This window comes from Rousettus aegyptiacus, unplaced genomic scaffold (assembly GCF_014176215.1).
Source record: "Rousettus aegyptiacus isolate mRouAeg1 unplaced genomic scaffold, mRouAeg1.p scaffold_m13_p_2, whole genome shotgun sequence".
In the NCBI taxonomy this organism is placed as follows: domain Eukaryota; kingdom Metazoa; phylum Chordata; class Mammalia; order Chiroptera; family Pteropodidae; genus Rousettus; species Rousettus aegyptiacus.
The window spans coordinates 137,893,944-137,913,284 of record NW_023416295.1 but is presented as its reverse complement, the minus strand read 5'-3'; the positions used below and the strand labels follow the sequence as shown (position 1 = coordinate 137,913,284).

Genomic DNA, 19,341 nt, shown 5'->3' with positions numbered 1-19,341 from the left:
AAGCTGTTTTCTACTTTTCCTTTTGATTTCTCCTTAGACCCATGAGTTATTAAGAACATAATGGTTTTTTTTGTTAGTAACCTCTTTTCTTCAATTTTGTTATTAGTTTTGAGTATACAGTATATTGGTTAGACGAGAACATAATGTTTTAATTTTCAAATATTTGAAGCCTTTCTGGCTATCTTATTGTCATCAATAGCTAATTTAATTCTGCTGTGGTCAGAGGATATCTTCCATAATTTCATTTTTTTAATTTATTAACATTTATTTTATGGCCCAGGATATGATCAGTTTTAAAGAAAGCATAATCTGAACTTGAAAAAGAAGGTGTGTACAGCAGCTGTTAGATGTAGCAGTCCACAAGTATCAATCACGACAAGGTAGTTAATAGTGTTGTCGTTTTTGTAATCTTACTTTTTTGGCCAAGTTATCCTATCAGTTGCTAAGAAAATAGTTAAATATTCTCCAAAATAAGCCTGTATTTGTCTGTTTCTTCCTTAAGTTCTCCTAAGTTTTTATTGTGGTAAAATATAATTTAACATTTTAATCATTTTAAGTACACAAATCTGTAGCATTAAGTACATTCACATTGTTGTGCAACCACCATCAGCTAATTTTTGTTTACACATTATGAAGCTCTCTCATTAAGTAAGCTTTACACTTGCTATTATTTCCAATGAACTGGCACTCTTATTATGAAATGTCCCTCTTTATCTCTGGTATATCACTTGTCTTGAAATCCACTTTAGGTGATTATTAATATAGCCACACCAGCTTTCACATAGGTACTGTATAAGTAGTGTATTTTTTCCTACTCTCTTACTTTTCACCTATCTATACTTAAAGGGTCATTTTTAAACAACATAAACTTGTTGTTTACGGTTCATACTTTCTGTGCACTGTAATTTTTTATATTTAATGTAATCATTGCTATAATTGGGTTCTAAGTCTAGCATTTTGCTATGTTATTTATCTCATTTATTCCTTTGTTCTTTACTTGCCTTTATTCAACTTAAATATTTTAAGTACTCCATTTTAACTCTTATGACTTCTTAACTCTTATCTTCTAAAAATATATTCCAGTGGTTGTTCTAGGGATAAAATATGCACCTGTACTACCTAAATATTATAACTCTTCACAAACATGCATACTTTCCATTTACTGCCCCCAACTTTACTCTTGTGCTCATGTATTTTACAGCTTCATACATTATAAATCTCACAACACATTTAAATGCGAACAGACATGTCTTTCCAAAAAACTGAAAGAAAAAAGGTCCTTCGTATTTAACCTAGTATTGATGCTAGCTGGTGCTCTTCTTCCTTATCATAGATGAGAGTTCATCTAGTGCCATTCCCCTTCGCCTGAATTTCTTTTACCATTTCTTAAAATACAAGAGGTCTGGTGAGAAATTCTTTAGTTTACCTGAAAATGTTTTTATTTGCCTATGTTTTTGAAAAATATTTTCCTAACAGATTGACATTTTTCTTTCAATACTATGAAAAAGCCATCCCGTCGTCTCCCGACCTCCACTGTTCGTAAGGCAGAGTCTGCCATCACTTGCATGGCTGTTCCCCTTCAGGTGTGTCTTTTTCTCTTGGATCCTAATTTCCTTTCTCGTTTTTCAGCTGTTTGATTATGCTATGCCTAGGTATGCTCATCTTTGTATTTATCCTACTTGGGTTGTACTGTGCTCCTTATATCAGTAACTAACATTTTTACCAAATTGGGGAACTTTCAGCTATTATTTCTTCACATAGTCTTTGCCCGGTTCTCTCTCCTTCTTGAGCTTCAATTACATGTTATTAGAAAACTTGGTATTAATTTGATGTATGTAAGACTACTCAATGTAGACTTTTTCTTTTCCAACTTATTCTTTTTCAGATTAGGTGATGTCTACATATGTCTTCAAGTTTCCAGATCCTGTCTTCTATAATCCTCAATTTGCTATTCAGTGAATTTTTTTATATTTTAATTTCTAATTTCAAATATTGTACTTTTGGTATTAGAATTTCCATTTGTTTTTTGTTTTTTGTTTTTTTAATAGTTTGCATTTTTCTGCTGAGATTTCTCATATGGTTATTCTATATGACTATCATTTCTGTGAAGTCCTTGAACACATTTATAATAGCTGCTTTCAAATCCATTTCTGCTAATTCCAACATCTGCATCATCTTGAGGTCTATACTGACCAATTTTTCTTTTAGTGATTGGTCACATGTTTTGTTTATTAACATTGTCTAATATTTTTGTGTGTGTTCTGTGTATTGTGAATGATAAATGGAGAGACTCTAGATTTTGTTCTCTTCATCTGAAGAACATTGACACTGTTCTGTCAGGCACCTTACATTTAAGACTTTGTTTTAGACTTGGTTAGTGTGACTCTCAGTTATGGCTTGGTCTTAGGAAAATTCCTTAGCCATACAACAAAATCTTACTCCTAAGGCATGGTCCTTCTGGGGTTTTACTGGAAAGCTCAAGCTGTTGCCCCCTCTAACCTAAAAGGTTTACAAGTCCAAACACGTCACTCCTCCAATGGGCAGAAAATAACATCTCTCTCAGCTTTTACCATCTGCTATTACTTTCTGCAGGCTCCATGGAATCTCTCCCTGTATATTCATAGTTCAGGAGTCAGAAAAACATTTGTGGTGAATTAATATTCAGATTTGGAGGCTTCCTCCACTACGGTGCATTCTTTTCCTGGATTGCCCCTTCTCAAATTCCAGCTGCTCTGGCCATCACAAACTCCAGCCACTGACACCACAAGCCAATAAAACTGTAGATTTCTGCTTAAATTCTAGCCCCTCGGCATCATGAATTGGGAGCTGCCCTCAGGGAAAAAGCCATAAATGTAAATCTCACCACAAACCGTTCACTTCAAGGTCAAATCCCCTTCAGTTCCAATCTACTCTTGAAACTCGACCTCCCAGTATCTTAAATATGTTCTTATATTCTATCCATGGTTTATAATGGTTGGTTATCTTCAGGGAAGGTTAGTCTTATAACGAACCACTCTCATCGGCAAACCATATTTACTTTTTACCTGGAAAACCTTGATAATTGAACATGAGAGCAATCTCTATTGCCAGCTTTGAATGCAAGATATAGGGAATCAACCTAACACTCTCTAGAGATCACAGTGAACACCTAGGAGCAGTTAAGAGTTTGTAAGTACTTCACAGTCATTAACTCATTTGATCCTAACAATAGCACTGTACAATTGCTGAAGCATTAGCTACATGAGGATATTAGGGCTGAAATTAATTCATGTGCTGTGAAAGTAAGTCTTAAACCTATTTCTCTCACTGTACTATGACACCTTTATGATTGTCTCATGTTTTAATTATGCAATAAAAATTACAAATATCTTCAGCATTAAGGTATTTACCTGTAATAAGGCTGTTAACCCACCCATCTTTCTTAAAATGGCCTCTGCATAGAGTTTTAAGACAAAGACTGCTTCATATTCTATATTTTATATAGAACTAAACACCACTGATCTATTAGCACTAAATTATAAGAACACTTTTCCCGGCATAAATTTGTTCAGAAACATCATCCTCTTTTAAATATCATTCTAAAAGTCATCTTACATCTTTTTTAAATTATAAAATATTATGGGAAAGGGAAGCTCATTAATTTATCCCAAAGTAATATTATTTTAAAAATTATTTTCTGAGACTTTCAATAAACAAATTCAGACTCAATGTATTATTCAAGACAGTGCAATGGATTTAAAGTTCTGTTCACACCCACTGAAGTCCCAGATAGTAATCACAGACCACTACCTAGCTGCTCTACACTTCTCACTATTGCCCAAACATAACTGGCTCTTACACACTACAGGGATTTTGAAAATTTTATTTCACCTTGAAGCTCTCTCTTCCTCACTATGCCTGAATTCTTTTATTCATAAAAGACTCAGCTCAAGCATATTTTCATCGTGAAGCTGTTATTCACTTCCCCTGGGAGCTCCCATAACACTATCTGTCATTTAATTAACATGCTGATGACAAGTCTCCCCCTTTCATTAGACTGTGAGGTGCTTGAGGACAGGTACATATTTTATCTATCTCTAGCACCAAGCACAATAGTAGTATACAGTAGATGCCAATTTTTTTTTTTTTTGGCTGACTGAATGATTTCCATACTAACTGATATCTCCCAATAGTATCACTTCACTACCTCACACCTATGTTCTGGCAGCAGCCTCATTTATGGGTTCCCTGAATCTACCCAAGAGCCAAGAGTCCCGATAAATTCTAGGCATCGCTGTCATATTAATTTTTGACTCACATTATAGCATGCCCTGCTCAAAAAATAATAGCTTCCCTTTGCCTGTAGAAAAGCTTAAAACTTCTAGCCTAGCATACACAGAGCTCTATAATCTGGCTCCATTCTATCATGCACATCACCACTTCAGTTTCAAGCTTCCTGATCTTTCCCTCACCTTGCCTACACTATCCCCTCATTTCTACCTCCGTCTGTATGAATCCCACTAACTCTTCAAAGCTCAGCACAAGGCTCATTATCCATAAATTAGTCTGAAGATACTCTAGACAAATCTCTCATACAGATGCTGCTCTCACTGATACTTGGTGCTTCTCATTCAACACTTATCTCAAATTTTATTTCTTTAGCAATAAAAAAGGGGCATCACCTAAATGATGAAAATATCTAGCACACTCACTTAAATCATTGTGCACAGGCTAGTGAAGTGAAATAACTCTAGTTTTAAAAAATTAAATGAGAAAATAATGAGTAAAAATCAACATGTAAGAGAAGAAATTAGCCCTTCTATAGACATACCATTCTTATTACTATAAATCACATTATGGTTTATATAATTATATAGAGAAGACTATTAGTTTGAAAACCAGTCTGCCTGAGAAAAAAAGGATAAAAAGTGGTCTGGGACCCAGAGGTATATTTTTTTGAGAGACAGAAATTTTCATGGGCCCAGAAACTAATTTTCTTTCTCTAAATTTTATGCTCAATAAGAAACACTTATTAATAATTTAGTTTTCATCTATCTATGAAGTATATGTATTCCTCAGTATAAATTTGTGGATTGGTATTTCAGTTAATAATCAATATCTTTTGACCTTGGCTAAGAGTCCTTTCCCTAGAGTCCAGTCAATTCAGCTCAGTTTCATACACATCTGTTGAGTATTTACTATATGTTCCAGGCCCTTTCCCAGACCTTAAAAATGAGTACATGGTCAATGACATTCAGGAGCTCCAAATCAAATAGAAAAGACAAACAAATAAGTAGTTCAAAATAATATGGTAAGTATAAAATTGCAGCTATGCACGCCTTAAGAAAGGACAAATGAACAAAGCCAGCTTCATATGACATACATGCTGAGATTTAAAGAAGGAACAGCAGTTGGACCTGTAAACCAGGACAAGGTAGGAAGACATTATAGATAAAGAGAGCAGAGGGAAAAAACCCGGAAACATGATAAAGCAAGATGTGACTGTATACAGGGCTTATGGGCATGGTTGTTTTATAAAGAAAGAGGGAAGGAGGCAACAATGAGTTACAAAAATCTAGAAAAGCAGGTATGGATTGGATAATGGAATTAGCCATCATAAAGAGCTTTTTTTTTTTTTTCCTTTAGGAAATAGAGAGATTTTGAAGCATTAGCAGTGGCATGACCAGATAAGTGTTTTAGATCACTGTGGTGGCTGTTAAATTAACTTAATTATATATTTATTGAGGGCATGGCACATGCTCGGTTTTGACTCAGCAATTAAAGAAAAAAACCTTGGATTGCTTAAGGTATAGTGAGTAAATCTACTACATAAGAAATAAGCAAGATTAAAGAATATTAGCACAGGACAACAAATGATAAAACTTTATATCATTAACAATCAAACTACCTCTGCCATTTTTATATATGAAATATCCAGCATAGGCAAATCTATGAAGACAAAAAATAGATTAACCATTGTCTAGAGCTGGGAGGAGCTGGGAGGTTGGAGTGTGATAGCTAAAGGGACCAATGTCTTTTGTGGGTGATGAAAATGTTCTAAATTTGATGACGGTGATGGCTGCACAGCTGTGAACATACTAAAAGGCATTGAATTGTACACTTTAAATGGGTAAAATAAATGGTATGTGAATTATATCTCAGTAAACTTGTTTTTAAAAATCTAATCTTTAATGATATCTTCAAAATTTTTTATCCCCCTCTCCTCATGAAACCAATGACATCCTTCTCAACATAGAATGTATTATTTCACTAAAGTGCTAGAAAAATGCCAACTTTTCAATCTTCTACTGGCAATTTTTTTTTCTGAGAAAACTAATCTTCCAGTTCAGCAAAAAAACAATTTATTTCTATGATATCCAAATAATAACAGAAGTTTTGACCTGTCTGGCACAAAAGGTGAGTTCATCTTTCAAAAACATCAAAATCTAAGAAGTTTTTATGTCTAATTAATCAGTTTCATCTTCTACATGTCTTAATCTGATCGCAATTGTAAAAATTATAATTATTTTTTAGATGCAAGTTGACAATTCTAAAGTTGATGCTAAGGTATCACTTCAATCTTTATTTGCTTGTAATTGCACTCAGGAGTCAGATGACGTAAAAATACTGCTATGGACGCTAAACAATGAAAGAGAATCACACACTGAATATTCACCTGTAAAAAAAGTAAACATGTTTGCATGTATATATAAGTAAGAGAATTCGTGCAAACAATAAAAAGGTTCAAAATGATCTAGTATGTTGATGTATTCGTCTGAATGCCAGCCTAAGTTAGCTTTTTATTCTTCTTTTATTATTTCACCCCTGGGTTTTCCAGTATTGCAGGAAAAATCCACACAGATATACTACTTGGCTTTATTGCAAATACATGGCTTCAACTTCAGCTGGGATCCCATGGTTATTTGAAAAATCATTTTTGTCTCTAGGCTTTTCCTTTTTATATTTCTACAGCAGCTATGAGCATTTAACATTTTTTTCCCTCCAGGCCTCTGCCCTAGCAACTCCAAGCTCCATCTTTACAGATAAAGAAAATAGAGGCCATAAGATGTGTTTTCCTTCAACCTCCCTTACAACTTAAATATAGTAGCACCCAACCTTTATTCATTCCTCGGAATAGTAAATAATAATATGATTCATCATTTATTGAGCATTAGCCATGTATCAAGCACTGGGCCAACTACTTTACATAAAATAATTTAGATCCCACAATCTTAGAAGATAGCTATTTTTGGTCCCATTTTTTCAATGACAAAGTGAAGCTCAGAGTACCTGAGTAACTTGTCCAAGGTTTGTAGCTTATAATTAGTGAAAACAAACTTGAATCCAGGTCTGTCTATAACTATGTCACCATGCCTCTGCAAAGTGTACTAATACCTGTTCCAAGACCTCCACTTCTACACAGGGAAACCACATTCATAAATTATTTTCACTACCATACTACCTTTCTTTTATAACCAGTACTGAGAAAAGCTACCTAAATTAAGTCAAACATATGGTTTATGCGCTTTGTTTCCATTTAAAAACAAATTCTTAATAAAAGTATGTGTATATCTCTTAATTTCATTAATAAATATTCTGAAAAAAATGTAAATAGATGATTTAGATCTTTTAAAGACATGTGGATTTAAAAGAATGGCTTCCATTTAGCTTCCAAGAAAATCTCAACATATCAGATTATACTCATAATAGTTATCATCTCCCTCTTTCTGTTCACTTACAGAGTGGGGGGAAAAAGGATAAAATTTCCTGCTTCTTCATTTTTCCAGTAATTTTTAAAAATTTTTTTACCAAGATCTTAAAGATTTTTTAATTTCTTTATTTAAATTAGTTTCAAGTATATAGTACATTGTTTAGACATCTATATAGTTCATGAAACAATCCCCCAGTTGCTCCCTCCCTCCTCTGGCCCTCTACCTAGCCAACATATTAATGCTAACTGCATTCCCTGTGCCGTGCTCTCCATCCTCATACCCAACTACAACTACTAATTTGTACTTCTTTAACCTTTCACCCCATTCTCCCAAGTCCCCAACTCCCCTCCCCTCTGTCCATCAGTAAATTGTCCACTATATTTGTGAGTCTGTTTTTGATTAGTTTGTTCTTTTTGTTCCTTAGATTCTGCATCTAAGTGACATCATATGGTATTTATCTTTCTCTGACTTATTTCACTCAGCATAATAACCTCTTTATTTCTTTTTTAATTTTTTTTACCTTCTCCTTGCCTAAAAAATTTTTATTTTTGTTTATTTTTACACCTACAGCACCTGGTATTACTAGGTGGTCTCCCATCCAAGTACTTACTAACCAGGCCCGACCCTGCTTAGCTTCTGAGATCAGACAAGATCGGGCATGTACAGGGTAGCATGGCTGTAGACTCAAGCTTATAATTTATTTTTTTAACATCTTATTTTTTTATTTTTCCTCCTCCCCCATCCCTCATCCCCTCTAGTAACCATTAGTCCATTGTCCATGTCCATGAGTCTCTGTTTGTCCTGTTTGTTTGTTGCTTTTAAGTTTATATCCCACATATAAGTGACATCATGTGATTTTCAACCTTCTCTGTCCGGATTATTTCACTTAGCATGATTATCTCGAGGTCCATCCATGTTGTTGCAAATGGCAGTATTTCATCTCTTCTTATGGCTGAGTAATATTCCATTGTATATATGTACCACAGCTTCTTTACCCAATCATCTATCTTGGGACACTTCAGTTGCTTCCATATCCTGGCCACTGTGAACAGTGCTACTATGAACATCGGTGTGCAAATATCTTTTCAAGTCTTTGGGGAAAATACCCAGTAGAAGGAATGCTGGATCATATGGTAGATCAATTCACAGTTTTTTGAGGAACCTCCATACTGTTTTCCATAGTGGCTATACCAATTTGTAGTCCCACCAGCAGTGTATGAGGGTTCCTATTTCTCCACATCCTCTCCAACATTTGTTATTACTTGTCCTATTGATTATAGCTATTCTAACAGGTGTGAGATGGTAGGTCATTATCGTTTTGATTTGCATTTCCCTAATAGCTAGCGATGTGAAGCATCTTTTCATATATTTGTTGGCCATCTGTATGTTCTCTAGGGAGAAGTGTCTGTTCAGGTCCTCTGCCCATTTTTTGAGTGGATCGTTTGTTTTTTTGTTGTTATTGAGTCGTATGAGTTCTTTTGGATATTAGGCCCTTTTCGGAGGCGTTGCTTGCAAATATATTTTCTCATTCAGATTGTTGTCTCTTTACTTTTTGAAGGTTTCTTTTGCTGAGCAGAAGCTTTTTAGTTTGATGTAGTCCCATTCATTTATCTTTGCTTTTACTTCACTTGCTTTTGAGGTCAAATTCATAAAATCCTCTTTAAGTCCAAGGTCCTTGAGTTTAGTTCCTATGTTTTCTTCTATGCATTTTATTGTTTCAGGTCTTATAGTCATATCCTTAATCCATCTTGAGTTAATATTGGTGTGTGGTAATAGACAAAAGTCTAGTTTCATTCTTTTGCAGGTGACTTTCCAGTTTTCCCAGCACCATTTATTGAAGAGGCTTTCCTTTCTCCACTGTATGTTTTTGGCTTTTTTGTCAAAAATTGTTTGCCCATATAAATATGGTTTTCTTTCCCCAGTAATTTCTTACTTGGGCAGGATTCATCCCTTCAAAGGTAGAAAGTGGTTTAACACCACCAGCAAACAGAGCTAGTGCTTTTTAAGACCTGTGTCCTCTCTTTAATAGTCCTGACAAGTAAATGGCTTCATTGGGTTTTCACGGATGACTTTTAATAAAACTTCAGCCTAAGTCTTTAATAGCTCATCTTAAGCCATAGGATTTATTGTGCTGCTTAAATAGAAATTTAATTCCCTACATCCACATTGCATTGAACCTTTTTGCTTAAGCTGTTAACTTCAATACTGTAATCACTGCAGTTAAGTACTAGAGTCTGTCTTGTTCAATATTTTATTCCCAGGACCTATATAAAATAGATGCTCAATAAACATTTGTTGTAATAAATGGTGACAAGAAAACATGTTGGAAGATATTGTGTAACCTTTTGTGACTTTTAATAAAATCTCCCTGGAACAGTTACATGAATCTGTTGTTCTGAATACTATAAGGTATATCAAATTCCAGAACCCATAATATTTTTAAGCTAACATTGGTTTTTATATATTCAGTTTAAAAATATTTTAAAGCCATTTTAAAAATAATTCTCTCATCTCTTTTGATGCAAAACAAGCCAAACAGTAACCAAGAAATAATCTGTGTATTTTAAATATATATATGTAACATCTTTTATACATGGTATAGCTAAGTCTATACCTTTAAAGCCAGTTTTCTTTCAGATCAGAATGTAGCCTCCTCAATCCAAAAAGAATGTTAGTTTTATCTGCAGTTCATAAACAGTTCATAAGCTTGTCAATCAGTGATACAATCCAAGAACTCCATGCATATTTATTGCTGCATTCATTTTTAAACAAATATTGCAAACGATTACTCAGTGTGAGAAATGTCAACTAAATGTTAAAAAAGAAAAAAAAAAAACCTGTAAATATCAATTCTCAATGGTGGGCTGCTGGTCTATCATTAAAATAAATATCAGCTTCTTGTCCACTTTCAGTTTTGCTGAATGCCATCCACTTACAAATTAGGTATAATGATTCAAAATATCCAGTTATATTTTTCCTAGCATTTCTCAATTTTTCTCCCATCCCTTAAATTCATGATTTATTTGAAAATTAAATGTAAAACCTATTTACAGACCTCCATCCATCCTTTTGTAGATAACTGAACGCTCCATCGACAACACTTGCAAAGAACTGGCCTCCTGTGATGAAGAGGGTATTAATGGTGACCAAGCGACCTCTTAAATTGGGTGGTGAGACCTCGGCGATGTATACTGGCACTGTCATGGAAGCAATGCCTATAAGGAAATTAAAAGTGAACATGAGACATTTACTCAAGCTTTCTGTTGTTGTGATAAATATTAGTGCTAGATTCACACACACACACACACACGGGCTTGGTTTTCTGCTTTAAACAAAAGTTCACCACATATTTAAAGATTTTGTTTATAACAAGTGACTACTGCAGATACGTAAAAAATGTGTGAGATGCTAATCTCTGAATATCATTTTTCATATTATCACTGGAAAGTCAGAAATAAAGTGCCTCTAGAGATCTCATATAACTTGAGAAGGCATAGAAGTATGCTTTATAATTTTTGAGGACTAAAAATAGGATAATGTTCTCTAGATAGAATATAATTATTGAAATATTTTTAGTCTACATGAAAATGTAATCAGATGATAACGAGGATAAAAAAAAATTGTCCAAGAATACCTATTAATTATTCAAAGTCATCATTTCCAGCAAACACACCAAAACTCTTAATTGGTTTAATAAGAAATCCATACATTAAATCACCTTATTCAATTGGCTAGGTGTACATTTCAGATATAGCTCGCAATGGACAGTACTTTGGGAATTTACAGTTTTCAAAACTAGATGGTCTTTATAATAGATGGTTTATGGCTATGTATATTTGGTTATACCTGCTTTAAATTTTTTTAAATCTAAAATCAATGCAGCATAATCTATGGTAGCAGTTCTCAAACTTCATTGATCACTAAAACTGCTTATGTGGTTTTTAAATTGTTGTTTAATAAAGATGCCCTCACCCATCCCAGACTCAAATAAGAATCTACAGAGGGGAAATTGGCTTGTCTTTTAAAAATCCTCCAGGTGATCCTGATGCTCTCCATGTTTTTATAAAACTACAGCTCTATGGTACACCACTTTGAGCCCATTTAAGATTTCTTAAAGAGAATCTTGGCCCTGTTGGCCATGCCTAGCTCACTTCTAACTTTTAACCTAAAACTAGTATCTAATCAATATTCACCAATAGCTCAGTGAAAAAAATAAACATGATTATCTAAGAAAATTTCATCTTTTATATCTGTAGGTACCATAAATCTCTAGATTAAACCAGAACATCAATGGGTTGCATAAGAGACTCACAAAGAATTGCTTTTAAGGAACTGATCTGTACAGAAGGTAACAACGCTAAGAAACCTATTGCTGTGTTTTCTAGACAAGATATGTTGAAGGTACCATTTACCACATTCTGGACAACAAGAGACATTTCTCTCTAGTCACAGTTATGCTTCTCAGCAACTGATTTGTATTGATTAACACTATAAATCACACAGCTGTTTTATTTTCCTCTTTAGGTAAGCAGGCAGAGAGGCCCACCTCTACCAACTGTTTAAGATTTTGTGGTATTTATCCTGTGAACTAAACTCCCTCTTGATGCCACAATCATCTTCAATTGCACCTATTTTAAATATATGTTTGTCCTATTTTTATTTGCTTTATCTTTGAGTAAAGTAAATGAATAAATGGACAGACAAGATTTAGTTAAAAAATATCTGTTTCTGGAACATTCACTTCATTGTTGTATAACTACTGGTAAGTAGTTAATAAGTTTGCATACAAGTTAGACCAATAAGTCTCAGAATTATATACTCTGCAGTTTCCACCAACGTTACATAGTACCTGTCAATATAGGGCAATGAAAAGTATCTTATAATTTTATGAATTTCATAAAATAACAAGCATGTGTTAGTAAACAAAGTATAGTCTTTATGATTAAATCATCACCTGAACAGCTGAAAATTTCCATCTGACTGCTAATCCATTCTAGTACAAACCACCCTAAACTGGCCTTTGTCTAACTTAGAAAGAGAAAGCATTTGTGGAAAATGTTGACAAGATAATTGTATATTCTTTTTAGCTCTTTTACTATTAAATTTTTAAAAAGTCAGACAAAAGTAATTGATTGCTTGGATTTCTTTAGTATGTCTATAAATGGGAATCCAGTTCCTCAACTTAGCCAGAGATCTTTATTCAGTGAGCTGGCCCTCAGACTTGAGCACAGGAAATCAGAGCCATGTTTTTAGGCAGGATTGCTTATCACAAAGCCCGCAGATTCTACCTTATAGGAAATGCAGAGATGTCCCCAGGTCACCAGAACACTGAAAAGTAACAGATAATGACAGGGAAAAGTCTGAAGAACTATAAAAAGAGTCACTGGATTTAGAGTTGGAAAGAACCACAAAAGAGCTAATTTATGCTCACGTTGACTAAACATTGATACAACTGCTTACATTCTAATTTCACATAAACTAATTATTTTATTTAATCTACAGAACATCCCTACAAAGGACATATAATTACTCCTATTTCTCAGAGAAGGACCTTACCCCAAGTCTCACAATGAGCAAGTGGAAGGACCAGCATTTGATCCAGACAGCAAGATTCTAGAACCCAATTTTGAAAGCACTAGACTATACTGACTGACCACCACAGATGAGAACAGGCTCTGGTACCAGTGAGTTTAAATTCCAGCCTAGCCATGTACCAGCTGGTCTATACAACTTACTTTTCTGGATCTCCAGTTCCTCATCTATAGTATAGAAAGAATAAAAGTAACTCTTTCATGGAAGCTAGGAAATGTCAATGAGTTAATAGAATAAAGCACTTAAACTGAGCCTAGCATACAGAAAGTAGTCAATAACATCAGCAAGTATTTCTAGTATTATCATATCTCTAGTTATAAGGCTTTTTCAATTCAGTTTGACCTGTGTTAGATGCTGAAATTATCAGGATGAGTAAAACAAAATAGGGTCTCTTCCCTAAAGAAAGCTACACACAAACCCTATTCATAAAAACATGCAATCAACAAAGTTCAAAATAACATGGTAATGGTCCCAATACAGTTATACACTGCACCCCATTTTTCGATGTTGACACTGCTGCATACTGAGAATGATTAGGTGGTAGCTAGGAAAGGCGGGGCAGACAATTCTGCAGAGTAGAGCATAAGCTTAAGAAAATACAAAATGACAGGGGTTTTCTCAGAGATCACACAGAAAGTGCCAGGCAGAATATGCATAGAGGTGAGGTGGGAGAGGCAAACAGCACAAATCACAGAAACAGCATCCATTTATCAGCAAGCATTCATGAAAATATTTGATCTGAGCTGGGTCCTGCGCTAAGTACCAGTGACAGAGTGCTACAGGAGAAACACATGCCCTCTGTCCTCATGGAGCTTAGGTTCTCCTGAGCGGAATGTGTTTGACCATTTCAAGTGTAACGGGCCTCACCAAAGGGGAAGTGTGGGGAACGTGAGCCTATGGTGAAGGGACTGGATGAGGAGGAATCCGAAGAGCCTTGGATGAGCAGAGATCAAATGAATGAGTAAGCTAAAGCTAGGGGGCGGCGGCGGGCCGGGGGCGGGGCAGGGGAGAGGGCGTGGAGGGTTAGAGATACTTCAGACGACTGGAACAGCTTAGACACAGGCCTTGAGGCAGGAACAAAGGCATCCTGTGGGGAGGGTACTATTTCTCGAGATGTGGGCAGAGACCAACCAGACTATAAAGAATCTTAGAAGCTATATTAAGAGTTTGGTACTTAACATAGAAGCCTTTGAATAGTGGAAAGGAGGAAAAGTCACAGTCAGATTCATGTTTTTAAAGGTCGACTTTGGTTAGAGTATGGAAAATTGACTTCAGGGAAGTACCAATTTTAAGAAATATTGCTGAGTTATAACCTATGTGCTATTATAGTCAAGACACAAGAGTAGTATTACTTTTCAATTGCTTTTAGTGACTGGATTACTTTTCTTTAAATGCAACTCCAAACTGAAACTGGGTTAGGCAGGACTTGGGACTTATACAAATATCTGGAGCTCAGAAGATGGTTCTTTGTGGCTGGTGTACATAACTGAACCTATGGGAATGGAGGAGATCACCCAGAAATGGAATAAGAGAAGAATGCCTAAAAATGATTCCTGAAAAACTGTACTATTTAAGGAACTTCTGAAGAATGAAATTGAAAAAGAAACAACCAAAACAGAAAGCATCTACCTTACCCTTGAACACTATGTTATTTCTAAAGTCTTTTTATGTCACCATTTTGCATTATGATGGAAAGTCATCCCATCAATAGCCAGGTGGGACAGGTATCATTCATTATCCTCCTAGGAAATGTAAAAAAATCCAGCCTCAGAGGCAGACAAGAAGAGATTTTCGGAAAGCCATATAGTATAGCAAGTTAATGTCAAAGTGGGTCCCACAGATTTGGGTCCCCTAATCTTTGTAATATACCACTCCGGGACTGAATGCCATGCCTCTGTTTAGAATGTGACACTTCAGAAATTTCTCAGAAACATTTTCTTTTCATCTCTATTACCTTAGCTAGCACACATGAACTTCTCAGGTCAGAAGGGTCTGATCTCTCCCCTGGCCCTACTGCCTGCTATGTGACTTACACCAGGTATCATGTTAAAGAGCTCAGATAAATAACTCAGAATGATGAGAACTAAATGTGATTAACTGTATAATTTTGAATTAGACAAGTTTAAGTCCATAAAACTGCTTTATAAAAATGGAGAACGATCAAAGAATGCTGATGATCAGGAAGAACAGCAGAGTCCATGTTCATTACGTTCATATCTGTTCAATATGTGCATTACAGGCCCTGTTAGCCTAACCTGCTATTAATAAAACCTATGAAAACCATAATTTAGGGACTTCCAAACATAACACCCACCTTGGACATTAAGTCTATGTCACCCCAAAACCTTCTTTCCACTGTAGAGAAACAAATGGAATTCGGTCCCGAGACAAAGCTCACTATTCTAATGAAGGACAGTTAATAGTGTATGAGAGTCCCCGAAATTATGAATTATGTGCATCATAAGTGGATGTAATTAATAATAGTTAAAGTTTAGCAGATTCTAGGAAGATTTTATTTTTTTTCTCAGTCCAATGCAGGAGTTCAGAATGGGTCTCCCCAAGATGTGCCACTTGGCACAGGAATTATTTTCAGCTGAAGGCAAAAGAGTCTCTGAAGTGAAAGAGAAACTTTCACCCCTCTCGTAAAGAATTTAAATTAGGGGCCTTGCCCATTGTAAAAGGTATGACTAGAAATGACTTTTTATGACCTAACAACAGAGCAGGATAAATATCTAAACTAAACATCTGCTCTTCTTATCTCTGAATGACCTTCCTCCCTTCTGAAGTGTCAAGGCATCGTACCTCATCCTTAGCTCAGAATGTCATCTATACCTGATTCTAACTTTGTCTCTGAACCTCTCATGTATGTGGGGTTCTCATATGTATGTATGTAGTTAAATGTGGTTATTTTCTCATTAATGTCTTATGGCGATTTACTTATTAGACCAGACAAAAGAACCTAGAAGGGTAGAGAAAATGCTTTTCCTCCCCTACACCAATTACTAATCAAATAAATGTTTGATAAAAAAAAAATAACAAATTCTTAATTGTCCATACTAAACTCATGAATTGAAATTAACATAAGAAATGCAGTGGTATAAGTTTCTGTTAAGGACATATGAGAGTAAATGTAATCACAAAAAGCTGTGTTGGTTATTTCTGAGTATTTAAAAGTTTGATATAAGAAAAGTTTGTTTCTTATTAAATAAGGTCCACATTGATGAAAACTCATTATTAAGCTTGGCTCGAGGCGTTTCACCAGAAAATTGCACCTCAGACAATGCGGGGAAACTCGATTCACACTCTCTCAACACTGCCAAGCTGATTCACCATAAACAGCACAAAACTCTCTGGAGTACAGAAGCTGGCTTTCAAAAACTGCTGGAAGCCCTTTTGAAGCCCTGACTCAGAAGTATAAATAATTTCATACCAAATAGCATTAGAAAATCCTGTTGCGATGGGTAAATACCCATGAATCACAGCAGCCTCTTAGCATGATAAGCCAGACAGCAACTAATTAGCTTCTCAGAAGCACATGAAGCTACCTTTTAATAATAATGCTTTTTGAACAAGAAGGACTATAATGTCCTAATTTCATTTTGTAAATTATTGCTCTATGATCTCTAGAGAAATAATTTTAACAAAGAGAAGAAGAATCTGTCTAAACAAACATATCCCTCACTGTATTTGTTTCAGTTTTGCTGTCCTGCCCAGGACGGGTTATATCTGCATTCTTCTAAACAGACAAGCATCTACAATTACCAGGTTATGAACATTCTAGAACTCAAGGGTTCCCCCCACCCAAATATAAGGCCTTAGACACAAAAACTGCTGGGCAACTTCAAAGAGCAATAAGCCTCAAAGTGATAAAAATATATACAACACAAAATGCCTATAACAGAAGAGCCAGGTTGTGAGAAAGATTATATATGAGGATAACTAGAAAAGGTAACGTTCTACGGTATTTAAAAGCTCTTAACAGTGAGTTACAAATGTGTCCTTTATATTACTTGAGAATATTCTATTGATCTGCCCATGTCCTTTTTTTCTAATAACTTCTCAGTAGAGTCTGTATCACATTGTTTCTCCAAGCAGGGCTACGAGCTCATTCATGATCATATCTCACAGTATCTTCTGAAATATAACTTGCCTAAGTGTCAAACACAGACTTTGTTATCAGTAATATGGGATGCATACTGAAAACCCAAACCTTTTAAATTACGAATTTAATGGTTTTAATACTAAAACCTTGTTCATTAAGCAAAACATAGAAATGACAGGTAAAAAAAATAAGGTAAATAAAAATCACCTACAGGTAAGAAGTGAGATAAATAAAAATCACACCACCCATAGATAACCACTGTTAAAATTTGGTTATAACTTGCAGTATTTTTTTCCATAAGTCTGTAGCTTTAACTTATTATCTTGTAAACATTTTCCTTCTCTTTAAATACTCTTTTCCAAAAAGGGGTCTCAAACTTCTTACATAAGCTACTAGTAGGTACTATAAATATAGACGCCAAGTAAGTATAAGATACAAGGTATTAAGTTGATTATGTAACAACTAAGGTATAACACACTCTGCGGTCCAAAATAAAGAAACAAACAAGACACATCCTTATACAGCCATATACAACAATCTGGATACTTGTGGGTTTGGCACCGTTGTAGTACGAGATCATTTTAAGTAAGAGTATAATATTCCAGTATTCAGATAAAGAGGAAAGAAGTATTCCTAGAACACATAGATGAACAGGGCAGGAAAAGAACTGAACAGAAAAGAATTTCTTGATGGCGAGACATGCCAAGTTAAGAAATTAATACATATGTAAGAAAGTTCTCAAAAACAGTGTTTTCAGGTTATATGAGAAAGACAGCAGTATAAAATGTTAGAAAAGCAGAAGCTTTACATTTTTACACCTCCCAAATGGAATGCACAAAGGTTAATAAGAAATCGGCACGTGTTCCCCAAGGCAGTGAATGCAGCGCACAGGAACCTGAGTGGTGCTCTCTCCTATTTAGCACCATGAGGCATGTGAGGTAAATGTTTAAGAACAAAAAATGTGGACCTGAACAGGTGCTAAAAGGTGGTGAATCACCTGAATATAGATGGTAATTGAATAGAGAGAGAGAAAATACTCAAGAAATGTGCACAGAATAAGAGAAACCCAAGGCTAGAATTTGGTTATAGAAATACTCATGCAGTAGATATAAAGGGTTGAGAAGTAAAATAAAAGGCACTATTAAAGGAAATGTTAACGTAGCAAAATAATATATGAACACACACCCCCCAAATTTTTAAGCTGTTCTTCAATATAAGGCCTGCCCCTACCTAAAAAGCAGAAACAGATAGCCACAAAGAGGGAATTGGCTTATTAAAAAAGGACAACAGAATGAAATTAAACAGAAAAATGGCTAGAGTAAGGAAGGAATGCAAGAACTCTAAAATTTTAATAGCAGAACATGTAAATACAGAAGACCATATTGGAAACAGTAAACAAATAAACTGTAAAATTTGAATATGTGGAACATCAATTTGAGATGCTCTCCAAGAATGAAAAGTAAAGGATATTAAAATGATACAAGATATTGTTGAAAAAGAAACCATTATAAAAGAAATAAATGAGCCTAGGGGTAGACAGTAACATAACAGCTAGACACATCCTGGGAAATTTCCTGATTTGCAGTTAACGAACATTTTTTATTTTATTTTATTTTTTATGGTTAGTGCAGAAAGGAAAAATGAGCTTATCTACAAAGTAACAGCAACCCAGCAATATGAAATGTCATAGAACTACTGCAGACGTTGAGGGGAAAAAATGCGGTCATTCAAGTATCTTATATCTTGCCATGTTTTATAATTTCATAACTATGTTTTATATAGCATTAGAAATCCTGTCGCAACAAGTAAATAACACAAGACCAATGACCCATTTAGTATTTTTGAAACCACCGCTAAATCAACCCCAAGATTAACAACAATAAAAACTGTAATAGGGAAGTTTCAGTATAAACCACTCACGGAATCTGCCCCTCAGTCTGGACTAAAGAAATCTAG

General features: G+C 35.0%; 1 protein-coding gene and 1 pseudogene across 1 annotated transcript in view; both read right to left on the bottom strand.

Annotated features, from left to right (window-relative positions):
• SLC2A13 (solute carrier family 2 member 13) overlaps nucleotides 1-19,341 on the bottom strand; it is a 286,045-nt gene that overhangs the window by 231,108 nt on the left and 35,596 nt on the right. The window contains exon 2 of the mRNA XM_016151690.2: nucleotides 10,747-10,906. Coding sequence (XP_016007176.1) covers nucleotides 10,747-10,906 — 160 coding nt within the window. The remainder of the gene's footprint in view (nucleotides 1-10,746; nucleotides 10,907-19,341) is intronic.
• LOC118614067 lies at nucleotides 8,253-8,375 on the bottom strand (annotated as a pseudogene).